This window comes from Anguilla anguilla, chromosome 3, assembly GCF_013347855.1.
Source record: "Anguilla anguilla isolate fAngAng1 chromosome 3, fAngAng1.pri, whole genome shotgun sequence".
Classification (NCBI taxonomy): Eukaryota; Metazoa; Chordata; class Actinopteri; order Anguilliformes; family Anguillidae; genus Anguilla; species Anguilla anguilla.
In genome coordinates this window covers 54,608,477-54,623,101 of record NC_049203.1, presented here as the reverse complement: position 1 = coordinate 54,623,101, position 14,625 = coordinate 54,608,477, and the positions used below count along the sequence as shown (strand labels likewise).

At 46.6% G+C, this 14,625-nt stretch overlaps 1 protein-coding gene across 3 annotated transcripts in view; it reads right to left on the bottom strand.

Annotated features, from left to right (window-relative positions):
- The window catches only part of LOC118223654 (plastin-3-like), a 34,986-nt gene that overhangs the window by 6,746 nt on the left and 13,615 nt on the right, over positions 1-14,625 (bottom strand). Inside the window, exons 1-10 of one of the 3 annotated variants that reach the window (XM_035410481.1) lie at positions 14,088-14,236; positions 10,585-10,692; positions 8,810-8,973; positions 5,061-5,190; positions 4,669-4,801; positions 4,208-4,289; positions 3,922-4,087; positions 2,988-3,130; positions 1,811-1,837; positions 1,418-1,513 (exon numbers count right to left, since the gene is read on the bottom strand). In XM_035410481.1, coding sequence (XP_035266372.1) covers positions 1,418-1,513; positions 1,811-1,837; positions 2,988-3,130; positions 3,922-4,087; positions 4,208-4,289; positions 4,669-4,801; positions 5,061-5,190; positions 8,810-8,973; positions 10,585-10,645 — 1,002 coding nt within the window. In that variant the 5' untranslated portion in view covers positions 10,646-10,692; positions 14,088-14,236. Of the gene's footprint in view, positions 1-1,417; positions 1,514-1,810; positions 1,838-2,987; positions 3,131-3,921; positions 4,088-4,207; positions 4,290-4,668; positions 4,802-5,060; positions 5,191-8,809; positions 8,974-10,584; positions 10,693-14,087; positions 14,237-14,625 lie in introns of those variants that run through there. The other 2 variants (XM_035410480.1, XM_035410482.1) reach the window with 2 other exon arrangements.

The following is a 14,625-nucleotide window of genomic DNA, read 5'->3' as shown; positions in this document are numbered from 1 at the left end:
TGTTCCTTTTAACTCTCTCTCTCGATTCAGGAATGGTTTTGAACTGGTAGAGGCTGAGAGGCTTATGGGGGGAAAGGGAGAGTGAGTAATCTGGAAAGGCTAAACCGGGCCACCATGGTGGGCTCCACATGCTAAATCATCCCAGTTCTACATGATCCTAATTAAAGCGGGCACAAGGCACTAAATCGTCCCCACTTCCCTGATCCCTACCAGAGCAGGAGCAATGCACTAAATTGTGCCCCCCGCCCCTGTCCTTGATCTTGAACGAGGCAGGCGCGACGCAGTAAATCTTCTCGCCGCTCCAGTTCCGGCGCAGGGGCTGACACGCGTGCTCGTGTCGCATCTGCCGCAGAGAGCCCAGCGCTCCCCCTCAACGCTCAGCGAGCCGCCTCCCTGAGCCAAGCCTTCTCAGGGAACACACGCAGCCTCTCCCCTCCTCTGACTCATCTCCGGCTGCATTCTGATTGGCTGGCTGAATACAGATGCACAGCGTGCATTCGCGAGGCACGGCAGCCAGCAGCCTCGAGGAGACGTACTCTCGGTCTGCGGGTAAGCTCAGGGAGCCCGGGAGACGCGAGTCTAGAAAGCTTCCTCGGTCAGTACCACACAGCCGTTCCTCCACGGCGTGGAGCTGGTGCAGCTGTGCCGTTGGACAGAAATTCATTTTACTGGAAGTTTTTTAACGCACACAGATGTGCGCAATATGCCAGTGAAAACCTTACAGAAAAAGGCAGTCGCATGCCAGAACAAGGGCTTCAAAGAGAAGCAGGAAACCTCTGATAGTGGGTTTCCATCCAACAGCTTTTGTGCAAATTTTGAATGTGCACATAAGTAAACCTGAGTGGAAAATCCTGAAATTCAAAAAATAAAATAAAAAATATCATTAAAATGTTTTTACACGTGGCTGAGGTGGAAAAGTTGGCTTATCGATAAAGAGAAGATGCAATAATGGGGGATGAAAACAAAGTTTTTGAATAAATGATGACATGACTAAGTCACATGCTTCTGCTCCAGAAAGCCCAATGAACGATCTGATCATGGCACACAGTTAGCCAAGTGTGATTTTTTGGCATTCGCCAAACATCTGGATGGAAACTTAGTGTCTTTCCAACTGGACTGGATCTTTTTAACCATGCGTATGTCCCTGTGCTAGGAAGAGGCCCGGCAGTATAGGAACTTGTAATTTAGAGGCTGCAGGTTTAAATCACCATTGGGGCACTATCACTGTACCAATGTATCACTGTTTGAACATGGTCCTTTTCCCAGTTGCTTCAGTAACACCAAGCTGTATACACAGTGAAACACATGGCTTTGCATAAGGGCAACTGCTAATTAAATAAATAATTTGCTAAATAAATAGTTTGGTAGCGCCCCCACCCCACACTGAGCTAGACGTGCTGTGGGAGCAGATACATACCCCAAAGCCCGACATGTCGATGTCGATGCGATCCTCGCCCTCTTTGGTCCCTTTGGGGGAGATCTGGTTCAGCAGGTGGAAGTACGCCCTGGAGTCCTAGGGGGGGCAGAAACAAGACCTTTCACTCTACCGCTGCTCCATCCAATTTTAAAACACATCGTGTGAGACAGAATAATGGTCATGTGGGGGATGACATCATCACATGGGGACAAGCGCAATGCAGGCTGGGAAGGCATGCTCTGTCTTTGGCACAAAGAAGGAAAATAATGGAAGCGGGAATTGGGTTTGACTTTGACAAGGACACTGATGAAAAAGTACACCCATAAAAATAATTTAATGAGACCTTCATGCCAAAACAGAGATGGTCTATTGGAAAGGCTTTGTGGTGAGTACCTTCACTGAATTTGAGAAGTCTGTTAGCTGGATCACAGAGAGAGAAAACCAACAGTCTGATTACCAAAGTGCAAAAAATGCTATCAATGAATTCTACAGATTCCTTATGAGATTTATTATGGGAAGTTCACAATATCATGCTTGTTGTTTCAAAAACCCCAGTATAAAATAATTACCATATACCAGCTAAACAAGGGGAAGAATATACAGTTTGATGATGTGCATCCTGCATGCTGTGGGAGATCTGTGGTTCTGCTCTGAAGGTTCTGGTGTTGCCATGCAACCACCAGCTGAGTGACACCTGGAACAATGTATGATTCAAGTTCAAATCTAGTCACCGGCTCCAATTACCTTAAAAAGGTGGATCTACAGAGGAGGCCAATGGTCCTCTGTCTAAACATGGAAAAGTCTTACCAGGCATATCTGCATATAGCATGCCAGCCAGAAAATAAATTAAAACCAATCAGCCATTACCTTCAACAATGTTTACATTTCATATTTAGAAACATAGAATAAAAGGATAAGATACAGAATTTTTCCACTGAAATCTGCTTCTGGATTAAGCCTGAACGTGTAAGGTGTGAAGTTCCTGTGGCCAAAAGAAAAAGGTAAAATAAAATATTTATTACTGCCATTAGGGTGAAACGTCTTCTCCAAAGGTAAAAGGAAAAGAGGCCCTCAGCCTGTTTACTGTCTCTGTAATCTCGTCACGGCTCCAGGTTTCCTCAGGAGCCACTTTCATTAAACTTTCACTGCTTCTACGCCATTAGCTGATTCAAACAGCAGGCTGAAGGACCGGGCGGGGTTATAAATAGCACAGCGCGAGCGGGTCGATGCGCGAGAGACAGCCCTGAAAGAGGAGGCGTAAATCAATAGCCTGAGACCTTCAGAAGATTTCTGAGGCATGGAAGCCAGGTACTGCGGGAGTCCCTTGTACTGGACACGTAAGAAGGCGATATATAACGGGCCACCAGTGCCTTGAGAAATGTCACTGGCCTTATAACTGTTCTACTGCGCATTTCCACAATTTCATTTTTAAAAGGGGTAGGACAGTGCCAAGCTGCACAGGCCCACGGTGCAGTCTATTTGGGTGCTCAAACAGTCCCCTGACACGGTGTAAAGAGAGAGACTGGTCTTCGAAAGACATGCCGGCGTCGGGACCTGCGGGCTGGCCCACCTTGATGTCGGAGCTCAAGTTGTTGATCTTGCTCCAGCCGGCGTTCTCCAGGTGGAAGTTGGCCCAGCGCAGGAGCAGCTCCTCGGGGGAGAGCTTCATCAGGTCCTCCAGGGTCTCGCCCTCTCTCAGCAGGGCCGCCAGAGCTGAGGAAACAGAGTCACACCTCCGTCAGCCCGCCCGTCCTCTGCACTCCACCGACCAATGTCCGCTCTGTGTCCCACAGAGTCCCGCCCACCACACTCTAAATTGTTGCACCCATTGCTTAAGTTTGGGCATCTATTGTAAAAGAGACCTCTTTTGCAGTGAGAAACAGCACACGGTTGCCCCTTTACCGACCAATGGACGACGGCACACGGGGGCTCGAAACGCAGGAGACATAAGGAAAGAAGAAAACCCTGTTGAAACTGCATGAGTTAATAGCCTTAACAAAGCGGATCCACGCCAAGGAGGTCTAAATACCGTTTACGGATGCACTGATAAAATTTTTAAGCACAGATTTCATAAACCGTTACTGAGGCCGTTCTGTTCCAAAGCAAGCAGAGGCTGAACAAAAACAGATTTCAACCAAACATACTGGAATTCCTCCAAAGTTCATCGGCATGTGACAGCAAGCATTCCACACTAATACTAGACAAAAATGCAAGGACTCAGGCTGGCTATCTCTTCAGTTAATCAAAATATAAACAGTCACCATTCACTTGAGCCAAAACAGGAGGTTCTACACTGGGACATTAACAGCGATGGGCACAGCAGATTTTCATATTTTCAGACACTGCACCCATCAACTGCTCTACCCATCATCCAGATAATGGTTCTGAGATTAAGGTACCCATCTGATAAGGATTATGTCTCATATATTAGATCTCATCAAAGAGCTGCACATAAACCAATGGGCTTTGAAGCTGATGGTATATGGGTGGCCACGGCGGCGTACCTTCGTTCCGGCTCAGCTCGATGTCGGCGAACAGGCCGATCTTGATGATCTGCCACAGCAGCCCCAGCACCAGGTGGGGCTTCCCTTCCCTCAGGTCCATCGCCCCAATGTTGACCACGTGGCAGCCGATGGCAGAGGCCGAGTTGAGGGCCAGGTTCAGATTCTCCTGCGGGGGAAGGGAGAAACAGGGCTCCGTTAGCGCGGTTAAACTGCGCGACTCACCATGGTAACCCTATGGGCTTCCAGCTTCACGCCTTCGGCCGACACCCAGCCCGCCAGGACCCACCTGAGTGGTGAACGGCGTCAGCTTCTTCTTGTTTATGGTCCTCTCATCAATCGTATCGGGCACCGACAGGTTGATCATTTTACTGGAGTGTGTTAAGGGGAAAAAACACTGCATGAATGCTCATCATTAGAAGTAACTGTCAACTATGTGAGTACACTATGCTACATACTGCAGATTAATTTCATAGCATGCAGACTACGAGAGGGCAAGGAGGGCTATATTTGTTTCTGGATTTCATCTTCTCTTAATTATTGAATTAGCTCACCCATATACATGGCCAGGCGTTCAGCTAAATTAATTGATAACCCAATGAATGAAACCTATTAACTGTTACCAGCATTGGTGTATAGAGCTAATTCCCTAATTGAGCCAAGATGATTCTGTATACAGCCAATGAAACCGCTGCGCCACACTGGCACCCAGAGCAGTGTAGTCAGCCCGAGGGATAGAATGGGTCTCACCAGAGCACGATGCCGTCTCCCACAGCCTTGAAGAGGGCGTTGGTGTTTGGGTCCATTGGCAGCACGTGCTTACAGTCTGGATCCTGCTCCAGGGCAGTGTTTATCCAGTTCACAAACGCAAACCTCTCCTCCTCTGGAGTCGGGGGAAGAAAGAAGAAAAACAAATTGATGGCAGGAGGCTCCAGATCCAATGCACACACCCCTCTCCTTTCTCCTCAGCCTTCAGTTCAGCCCACACCTTAGGCCTTCAAGAATACACACCTGATGGGTTTCATTGTTTCCAGCCAATGATTTCAATCCATTAAATAATTTGCAAAGTGGATAAACAATGTGCTATGAACAGCCTGAATATGTTTTGGGTGATTTGGTGAATGTGTTTCCCTGTGTCTCACCTGAGAAAGAGTGCTGGGTGCCCTCACTGGACAGCTCAGATGTGCCCCCAATGGCCAGGATCCCCTCCTTCCTGTTGATGGCCTTCCTGAAGGTCTTAGCCACTTGACTGCTCTTCAGCTCTTGGAAGATCTGCAAGAAGAAAAGGGTCAGAGGTCACAGACAAGTTAAGATCATATACACCCAGACTGCACTACGTCAGTCTTTAATATGAGAGAGAGACAGAGAGACAGAAAGAGAGAGAGATGGAGAAAGAGGGAGAGAGAGAGCGAAAGAAAGAGAGGGAGGGAGGGAGAGGGAGAGGGGAAAATGGAGAGAGTGAGCAAGAGAGGGGATTGCTATTCTTGTTTCAGTTCAGTGCTTGGACACGCCAGAATGATTGATGGCAGGCTCTCAGTCCTAAGTTGAGGCCCACACCAAACTAATCTTGACATGAAAACAGTACATCACATAGCTGAAAACAAACAAAGCTGTTGACTAAACAGTGCAGTGAGCGTGTCTCCCAGGAGGGGGCAGCGCTGGGAGGGCGGGGTGTAGCAGCAAAGCACATTTAATGGGAGGCAGGGGAACAGGCTCTGTGTTGCATAGCTCCCTCTCAGATTGTGGGTATTCCCCATACATGCCTGCTCAGTCCTACAGACCACAGAAAGCCAAAGGAATCAAAAGAGGAACACACCAGACTCTGGGACAAAACAGCCTTTTTGACTTATAAAAATGAACATTATAGCTCAAAAGCAGAAGTTATACAGAATTAGGTTCTGCATTTCACCCTGAAGCAAACATTTGTAGGGGTAATTATACCAGGTGCGTGGTGTCGTGACAGGGGAGCCTGACTCGTAAAAGGAAGGTTAGTTGTTAGAATCCCCTATGGGACACTACTGTACCCACGAGCCAGGAACAATGATGGTCAAAAATAAATTTCTCAGCATAAGCCGTAAAGATAAGTATACTGAGAACGCCTTTCTGTCATCCATGATTAAAGCTTAAGGGGGATCTACAGTTTTTTGAATCAGATTAGGACAGTGACAAATTTTTCCATTACATTACATTACAGGCATTTAGCAGACGCTCTTATCCAGAGCGACTTACACAACTTTTTTTCCACAAATGAAATAATAGGAGTGTTGTTTTTTTTTTTGGTGTGATTGTTTTTTTTACTGCTGCACTACTTACCATCACCTAGTTCAGTAAATACTGTACACCAACAATATTTGTTCTGCTGCATCAGCTAACAATTAAATAAAAATCACTTGTCTGGCACTGCAGGTTGATGTCACTGTGTGCGTGTGTGTGTGTGTGTGTGCGTGTGTGCGTCTGCGTGTCTGTGTGTGTACCTGCGTCCCTTCAGTTCCATTTCGCATTGCAGTCACACAATTGACAGAAGCTCTACAGTCCACACAGTTTGATATTAACATCCAGAACATTCCACTTCCTCTCAGAGAGGAAACTGATTTTTAAAGTTCTCTTTGAGCTAACAAAAGGCCTCTGATACGGCCCACACTGTTTGACACATAGCAACAGTGCAGGACAAACAGAATAAATGAAACTGCACAATGACTTCATATATACTGCATTTGTATGTTCTGACCGTCCTGTTTGTGATAAGCCAATAAATAACACGAAATGGCTCTTTGCCAAGGTCATGTACATACACAGGTACCAACAGGCACTGACAGACTTCAGCATGTTTGCAAAGTTCTTGACACCACCTCACCTGATATCACTGCGATACTCTAGTAAGAGATCTCCACTAACAGTGTTTCTCGTCTCCACCCATACAAATTCCCTCTGACACATTTACTGCTACCTTGGCAAGCAGTGACAACAAATGCAGTCACCCAAAACCATTACACCACACAGCAGTCATTTACTGACCATGTGATGAGATGGGCCTGATTCAACTGTTTAGTACGGTCAACTAACCCGACAAGCAAAATCAACTACTCAGCAAATTCAAAATCTTCAACATATTCAGGACACAACAACTTGGTAACATATAAAATAATGTACACAACTTCATGGCATTCAGAAGTTAACCAATCCCACCCATTCCTATATGGTATTCTGAGAAAGCTCATCCGAAGCACCTTTGTGTGAAGAACAGTGTTTCATCTGGCCTCAAACACACAACTCTCATCACTTCCAGAAATGCATCAGTAAGATATGAAACTGCTTACTCTCCACTTTCTTACTCTACCAAAGTACCTCGCCTGCATTATTAAAACTCCATTATCATCATTTTTTTAAATAACCTGAGACCAGGAACTCCTTTATCAGAACAGGAAGCAACACAGAGAGCATAATCTCACTAGTGTAAAAGGGTGTCTGCTGAAACCACTATTCACACCACCCTTTTTACAGGAAGAGAATTAAAACAGCAGGAGCAGGCAAAATCTTAATTTCATTTAAAAAAAAAAAAAAACCAAAAAAGAAACCAACAATGCATTAAAACAAAAAATTGTAAAGCTAAAACAGGAGTCATGTTCTCAGGCAATTTTTGAAGAATTCAATGAGAGCAACAGGTCAGCCTGAAAAACACACATCATCCCTGTACACTGACATTTAACAGCCTGTAGGCACATAGGCCCATTGTTTGGCCTGGCCCACATTGCTGCAGTCTTCAGCTTAAATCTGAGGGCACCGGTGGAAAGCAATAAGTGTGGAATCAAATCACACCTCGGAGCCAACCTCCACACTCACTGTAGCCCCTTTTACAGTACATTATAGAGCGATTTACACAACGTTTACATAGCATTTACATTGCACCCATTTATAAAGCGGTATATATACTGAAGCAATGCAGGTTAAGTATCTTGCTCAACAGTAAAACAGCAGTGTCCTACACGGGAATCGAACCAGTGAACTTCAGGTGACAAGACCAGTTCCTTACCCGTAATACTACACTGCCGCCCTGCTGCCTTTTCCACTGCACAAAACGGTTCAGGGACCAGCCATACTCAGAACTATCGGGAACTCCGGTAGTTCAAAGACTACGGCCTGCCTGCTCACACAGCAGCAGAGGAGGTAATCTGGGACGCGGTTAGGGTGTGCACCGTGGGACATTATTAGGTCTGTGTAAACAGTTTACACGGAGCGTCCGTGTGCTTCCTGTGATTATTCTCTTGGCTCAAAGGCTAAGAGTCTGTGAGATGTAATGCCCTATTAGGGGTGTACTCGCAGACAGCTGGCAAGTTCTACGATGCCCCATATTCAGCAAGGCAATGTTTAGAGACAACAACTGCAGTAAATCCACCCGGCCTACTCTCAGCTGACGGAATAAAAAGAACAGTGGTTAAAATAAAGAAGAAAAAAAGCAAGATTTTAACATGAGTGGGAGTTCAAAAAAAAAAAAAAAGTGATGGCCAAAAATAGAGAAGAGTATTTCATAGAGGGCCATTGTAAACTTGAAAAACTGTACGCTGAGCCAAGCGTAAAGACAGACATGAATGAGGTTTTTCATTCGCCTGCCAGACACTGCCACATCACATTTCTCTCCCGGATGCAAATTCCACCTCTTCCTTTATTCATGAAACGCAACACAGTTCGGCACTGCTTCATGCAGATTTCATGTGCTTGTAGGTGTGTCCCCGTCTGTGTGCGTCTGTATGCGTGTGTGTTTGTGTCTGTACGAGATAGAAAGAGTGAGTGAGTGAGCGCATGTGCGTGCCTGTGTGTGCATGCATGCGTGTGAAGAATCTCAGCCTCCCCTCCAAAACCATGACTCAGTGTGCACAGACAGTGACCAACTCACAGAAACAAACTCGTCAAAGCTGATCTTGTTGTCTTTGTCGCGATCTCCCTCCTTCATGAGGTTCTGGATGATCTCACGCACTCGGTAGCCCGGAAGGGGCAGGTTGGCTTCCTTGAACAGTTCCTGGAGCTCACAGTCGCTGATGAAGCCATTGCTGTTCAGGTCTAGGGAAGGAAAAAAAACAGGATGTGATCAGAAGCTTGAGGAGTAGGGAGGAGAATCATGGGTAGAGTGTCAAACACCAAACCTGAGGGCCTGTCTCCTTGCATCCCAGGGAGCCATGAAACTCAGGGAAAGTATATTCTTGGACATCATTATCATTGACATATGCTGAGCAGATGCCATTCAAACAGTTTCCAAAAAACTGGATTTAATATTCTTGCTTAATTAAAACAACCAACAGCACAAAACGATGGAAAGTTAAGAGCATAATACAGGTAATGAAAGATGCACGGGACACACCCTCTTGTCATGCAAATGCGGTTCTATCATCAAGGTTTCCGATGGTGGCGTGCACTCATGGTTGCCGCGGAGAACAGAAGGCCATTTCCATTCTCTCTTTCAGGAAGCAGTGCTTACAGGCCATTCAAAAAACACTCCCATCAAGGGGAATCAACAGGAAGTACAGCTCGGTGCCATAAGCCACACAGATGAGACGCATGTTTGCTTAAAGGAAAGCACCTGATAAAAAAGATTTAATTAAGCTACGGAACCTGTGAGGCGTGCAGCCATCTTATTATGCCCTCGACCACCTGGCAGCTCCCAGCCTTGTGAGGAGCAGTGATAATCATATCTGCCCTAACCACAAACTGCCATATCCGCATTTAACAAACACTATTTAAGTGAAGGGAATAATAATTAGGCTCAAACAAGATTTTGGGAGCGCTCCAAAATTCTGACATAATTTCCGTTCAGTGAGATTGTTTCCCTCTGTCCACCATTTATGTGCAAAATTCTGTCTGGAGGAGGCCCGGTTAGCTCAATCTTGAAAATGCAAAGTTACCACATTTACTATATTATTACACTTTATTCTCAGTGGTTAAAGCCGTAAGCACAACTGAAGGGTTTTACATGTGGGGCGTTCCTTTGTGCAGTCTTTTCCCACCAAATTTAACAAGAAGTGAATGCCTGCGGCTGTGAGACAGATGTCGGCAGTCTGGCTGCTGATTGCCAGCTCTCCTGACTCAGGGATGAGTGACAGTGCAAGTGGGTGTGGTCTAGCATGGCTCCACTGAGGCGATCTCATTTCCATCAAGAACAACACAGCGATGCAGGGAAGAGGCAGCAACACAGGCGCTGTGCAAACAACTCGTCTATATTGGGCACAACTGATTGGATTGGAACAGTCATGTAATACCAGTATAGCATCAGCACAAAAGCAACGCCCATGAACAAACAGACACTTTTTTCGACACACAAAACTTCTACCCATTAAACAGAGAGCTATAAAAGCATGCTGAAAAGCAGCACTATTTCAGAGGTAGCATGATTGTGCTGGAGTGTGTGCTCTCAATTGATTCATGGTCACAAGGAGGAAAACAAAAACCTTAAATTTTGCGGTGAAGATATAAATTAGATCTGGGTTGTTTTCAAATTAGACCATTAGCCTCAGGTGAATTTGAGTCTTCTCAGCTCATCAGACACTTACAAAGGAAGCTTAGCCTGGTGGAACACAGGTCATTTTAAATAAATTTTTAACTGCTCTAGAAACTTGGGGGGGGGGGGGGAGGTTGTGATGCATGGGCCTCCCTCTCGTAACGGGCAAAAACACTCACCCACTTTGTCGAAGGCCTCACGCAGCTCCTCCAGCTCGTCTTTTGAGATCTTTCCCGCCATCTCCTTGGAGACAACCTGCAGCTGCTAGTCCGAGAGTGTCAGTGATCCTGCGGAGAGGGAGAGGAGTGGGCGGAGTCAGCGATAAGTGTGGGGGCTACACACGCTCAGCAAATAGCAACAGAGCAGTAAACCGAGAAAGGACAGAACTAAGACAGAACTGACTAAAAGACACTGGAAGACAATGTTACCATCATAGTGCTTCCCCAGAGCTCAACACTAGCTTCACCAGTATGAATGATTTTGGGACCTGTTCCATCAGCCGTCTCTACACTAGCCAGGCTAATCGTTGCCGCTCCGCATTCTCTGCACTCGTTTAAAAAACCACAGACTGGCAAGCTCACAATTAATTTGCTTTCTGATGCAAAAAACAGCATCCTATATACAACACATGCAAAGCTCTCTGAGCAAGTCTGACTCCGAATTCTCTCAGTACAGTAATCTCTTTCTTGATGCACAGAAAAGCCACCACCTGCGAAAGGAGTGCCACCTTGAGGCCTGACTGGACATCACCAAAGGAAATTTCTTTCAGTGCTAGAGGCAAGCTAGCAAAAGCAACTCCTGGGCTCCCACATGCATCACCCACATCTATCACGCACGTGTATGAAGGACATCAGTCACCCACCTATAAAGCACATCTATCACCCACATCTATCACCACAGCATCTATCACACCCATCTATAAAGCAAATCTATCATGTACATTTCTAAAGCACATCCCTCATCCCTCACTTAGTGCATAGCAATAATGTAGGCCTGTATCACGCATGAATATCACTTAAGCATCCTTTATTACCCATGCAGACATTTTTTCCCCCACAAGTATACCCAGCTCCATAGTATCTGTGACCGTATTCACCAGCTCCTCTCACACATATGTAGTACATCATTCATCACAATAGCCAACCTGGAAATCTTATTTTAAACTACAGGACCATTTTGAGCAATTTCAGGGAAGCTCTCAAGCCCCTTATTGGCTATTTGCGGCTTTCAACTTGACGGCGAACAAGGAAACGGTCCATGTGATTTGGGCTCGGAAAGCAAAAACACTGTGGTAATTGCAGGTAATTATGCCCATTCCAGCCACTCAAGGTAGTGTTTTGTAAACCCGCACATCAAGGCGGGCACTCACTCCCCCTTCAGAGTCGGCGCAGATGACGCCATTACCAAAACAGGCTCCTGGACTCTGGACATATCAGCGCTGCTGGTCAGGACCCAAAGCATGATGGGTAATGACCGCTGCCTGACCTGCCCGCAGCATTTACATTGTTTTTGCTTTTTTTATTTTTTAACCATCAAGCGTGGACACTCCTTACTGTAAAGTCAGAGTGAGAGGGACTAAAAAAGCTGAGCATGTGCACACACATTTAGGCGAAATATTGCCAATCCCATCCATCAAAGTTGTATGTCCATTTTTTTCATTTTATTATTATTATTTTTTTATTTTTTTTACACATACTGAAATGTCAGGCACTATATATTGTAAATGAATCATAGTTTATCACCTAAAAAACAAAACCCATGTGACAATAATGTGATAAAAATTTGTATTTTTTTATTCTTCAGAATTCCTTTTTTGGACATATGGTTTAATTTTAATAGTTACAATGTGTCAAAAAAAAGAGTGTCAAACTTCTATCGGTATCTATCAACAATGAAGCAGTCTAAAATATGCAAAAGTGAAGACTCCTTAGCTGGTGATAAACTAAAACAGCTGCTCAGTCATGCTGTCCAGAGCTGGCCTACTGTCAACTTGTGTGAAATGTTCAGTACATATAGTCCTCGGGTCTGGGACCCATATGGGGCCTGCACTACATTCTCAGACTTTGGGAGCTGTGGAAATCCTGCTGCCAGACCCAGCCACCCCTCTGTTGCGCAACCCTTGCTCTGCCTTCTCCGTCAATGAACGAAAGACTGCAGGACATATCTGCACGAGCTTCAGCCTGTCGCACTAGTAAACAGGTCCCGGCAGGCACGATGGAAAGGTCTGCAACCCCCTGTATCAGACTGAGTTTTTATGGACATTTGACTGCAGAACAGATAGACTGATGATGTTTTGTCACAGGAAACTAGGGCGGGGGGAGTAACAGTTAGTCCAGCCCAGTGATGAAGATGAAGGTGACCCAATTCGCTCACTGACACACCCCCCCCCCCAACCTTTTCTTCCTCTGTCAGTCACCTGTGTCAGATATGAGACCTGTACACAGCCTTTGCCATTTAACATTTGGCAGTAGACATTGAATTTTTGCAAACAGAACATCGGTGAACGATCAATGAAAGAATTCCATTCTTTCGTCATTTCAGATTTCCCTCAGATCTGCACATGAATGCATTTGCTTAATGGAGGCCACCGCAAATGCATGTTACATATGAATCATCTACAGAGCTTTACATTCCCTGAAGCAACTGAGGTTAACCACCCTCGTCATCCCACTCTGCATTAACTTAGCTCTTCAACCAGGCCTAATGCTCGAGTCAGCTTCTTTAGCAACTCTTCTTTTTACAGCAGGTTAGCTCAGAGTCTGGCGTTCAGTGGAGAGCTTGCAGAACAAGGCAAGCCCTCTCCCACTCCTTCAGTCTCCACAAGATCAGCATGCTAAACTATTTTCCTGTCAGGTCAGGTGCGACTTTTTGGTCTCACCCCTTCGACTGCCACACCACAGCATGTAGCTACGGCTCCGCACGCAGGACGCAGACCCGGTCCCAAGCAACACATGGAAAAGGGGTTCCGCGGGGACTGGGCAGCTGCCACGCCTTTACCTGGGGCCATGAATTGCCTCAGCAGGTACGTTCCCTTCACCCTACGCACTGCTCAGCTACACGCCCAAACCCTGCCAGCTTCTGACAGCAGTGTGCACACAAACACACACCCACACATGCACACACAGATCGACAAGCTCACTCCAGGCTGCAGACACAGAACTCACACACTTACCTTACCTCAACCCCCATCACTTAGGACGGCAACACAAAGGACGAGACACAAGGATAAGATGAAAGCCAATGCTTCGGGGGGGAGTTATGCTCCCCTTTACCTTAATCCAGGCCCGTCCTGCTTTATAAAACAAACCAGACGAACAGAACTAACAGAGAAAAAAACTTTCCCCCCTTCGCCTCAATTCGTCCACCGACGAAAACACACATCAAAGAAGCGGAAAAACTGAGACCCTCTGCTCCCTGGGAGGGCTGTCCCGAAACAGAAGGGGCGCTGGGTCCACGCCGGCCAGCGTGCATCAGCACAGGGGGAGGAGGGAAAGAGGCGCTGGTCTCCCCGTTGACCTCCCCACGCCCCAGCCTGCCTGGCCCCTCGCGTCCCTGCAGCTGCAGACCCCGGGCCGGATGCGGCAGCAGCGCGGCTCACGCTAAACCGCAGCGCTCGCGGCGCCCCGTCCGAGCCGGCCCGAACGGAGCGGGCCGGTGCCGGTTCTGAAGAAGCGGACCGCACCTTTAGAGGCTCCTTGAGCGATGGTGAGCGGCGGGCGGTGAGCGGTGAGTGGAGAACGGAGAACGGCAGGCAGCGTGCTCTCTCAACACCCTTCAGAGATAATCTGGAACTCCAGCATTCCTGCCTCGCTCACAAAGACTTGGGGCGGCAAGTCGCAACACTTCCTGCTCCATTGTGTGTGTGCGTGTGTGTGTGTGTGCATGTGTGTGAGTGTTTATTTCACCATCTCTATTCCCACATGGTGCGAAAAATGCGTGTGCACGCCCACACTAACACACACACACACACACACACACAGAGAGAGGAAGAGAGAAACGCTTAGTCCCTCCCTGTCCTCAGCAATGACTATAGCAGATACTCTATGGTATTTACGATAAACCCACAACATACAATTGCTTGCAGCAGATCTATAAACTGTCTATAAACTCTGGAAGATGACAAATTTACACAGGTCTGGAAATCAGTTTAAACAGGTACTCAGTGGTTTTACTGCGGCTTTACACAGTAAACAAACACAATGAAGGCATTCGTACTTCTT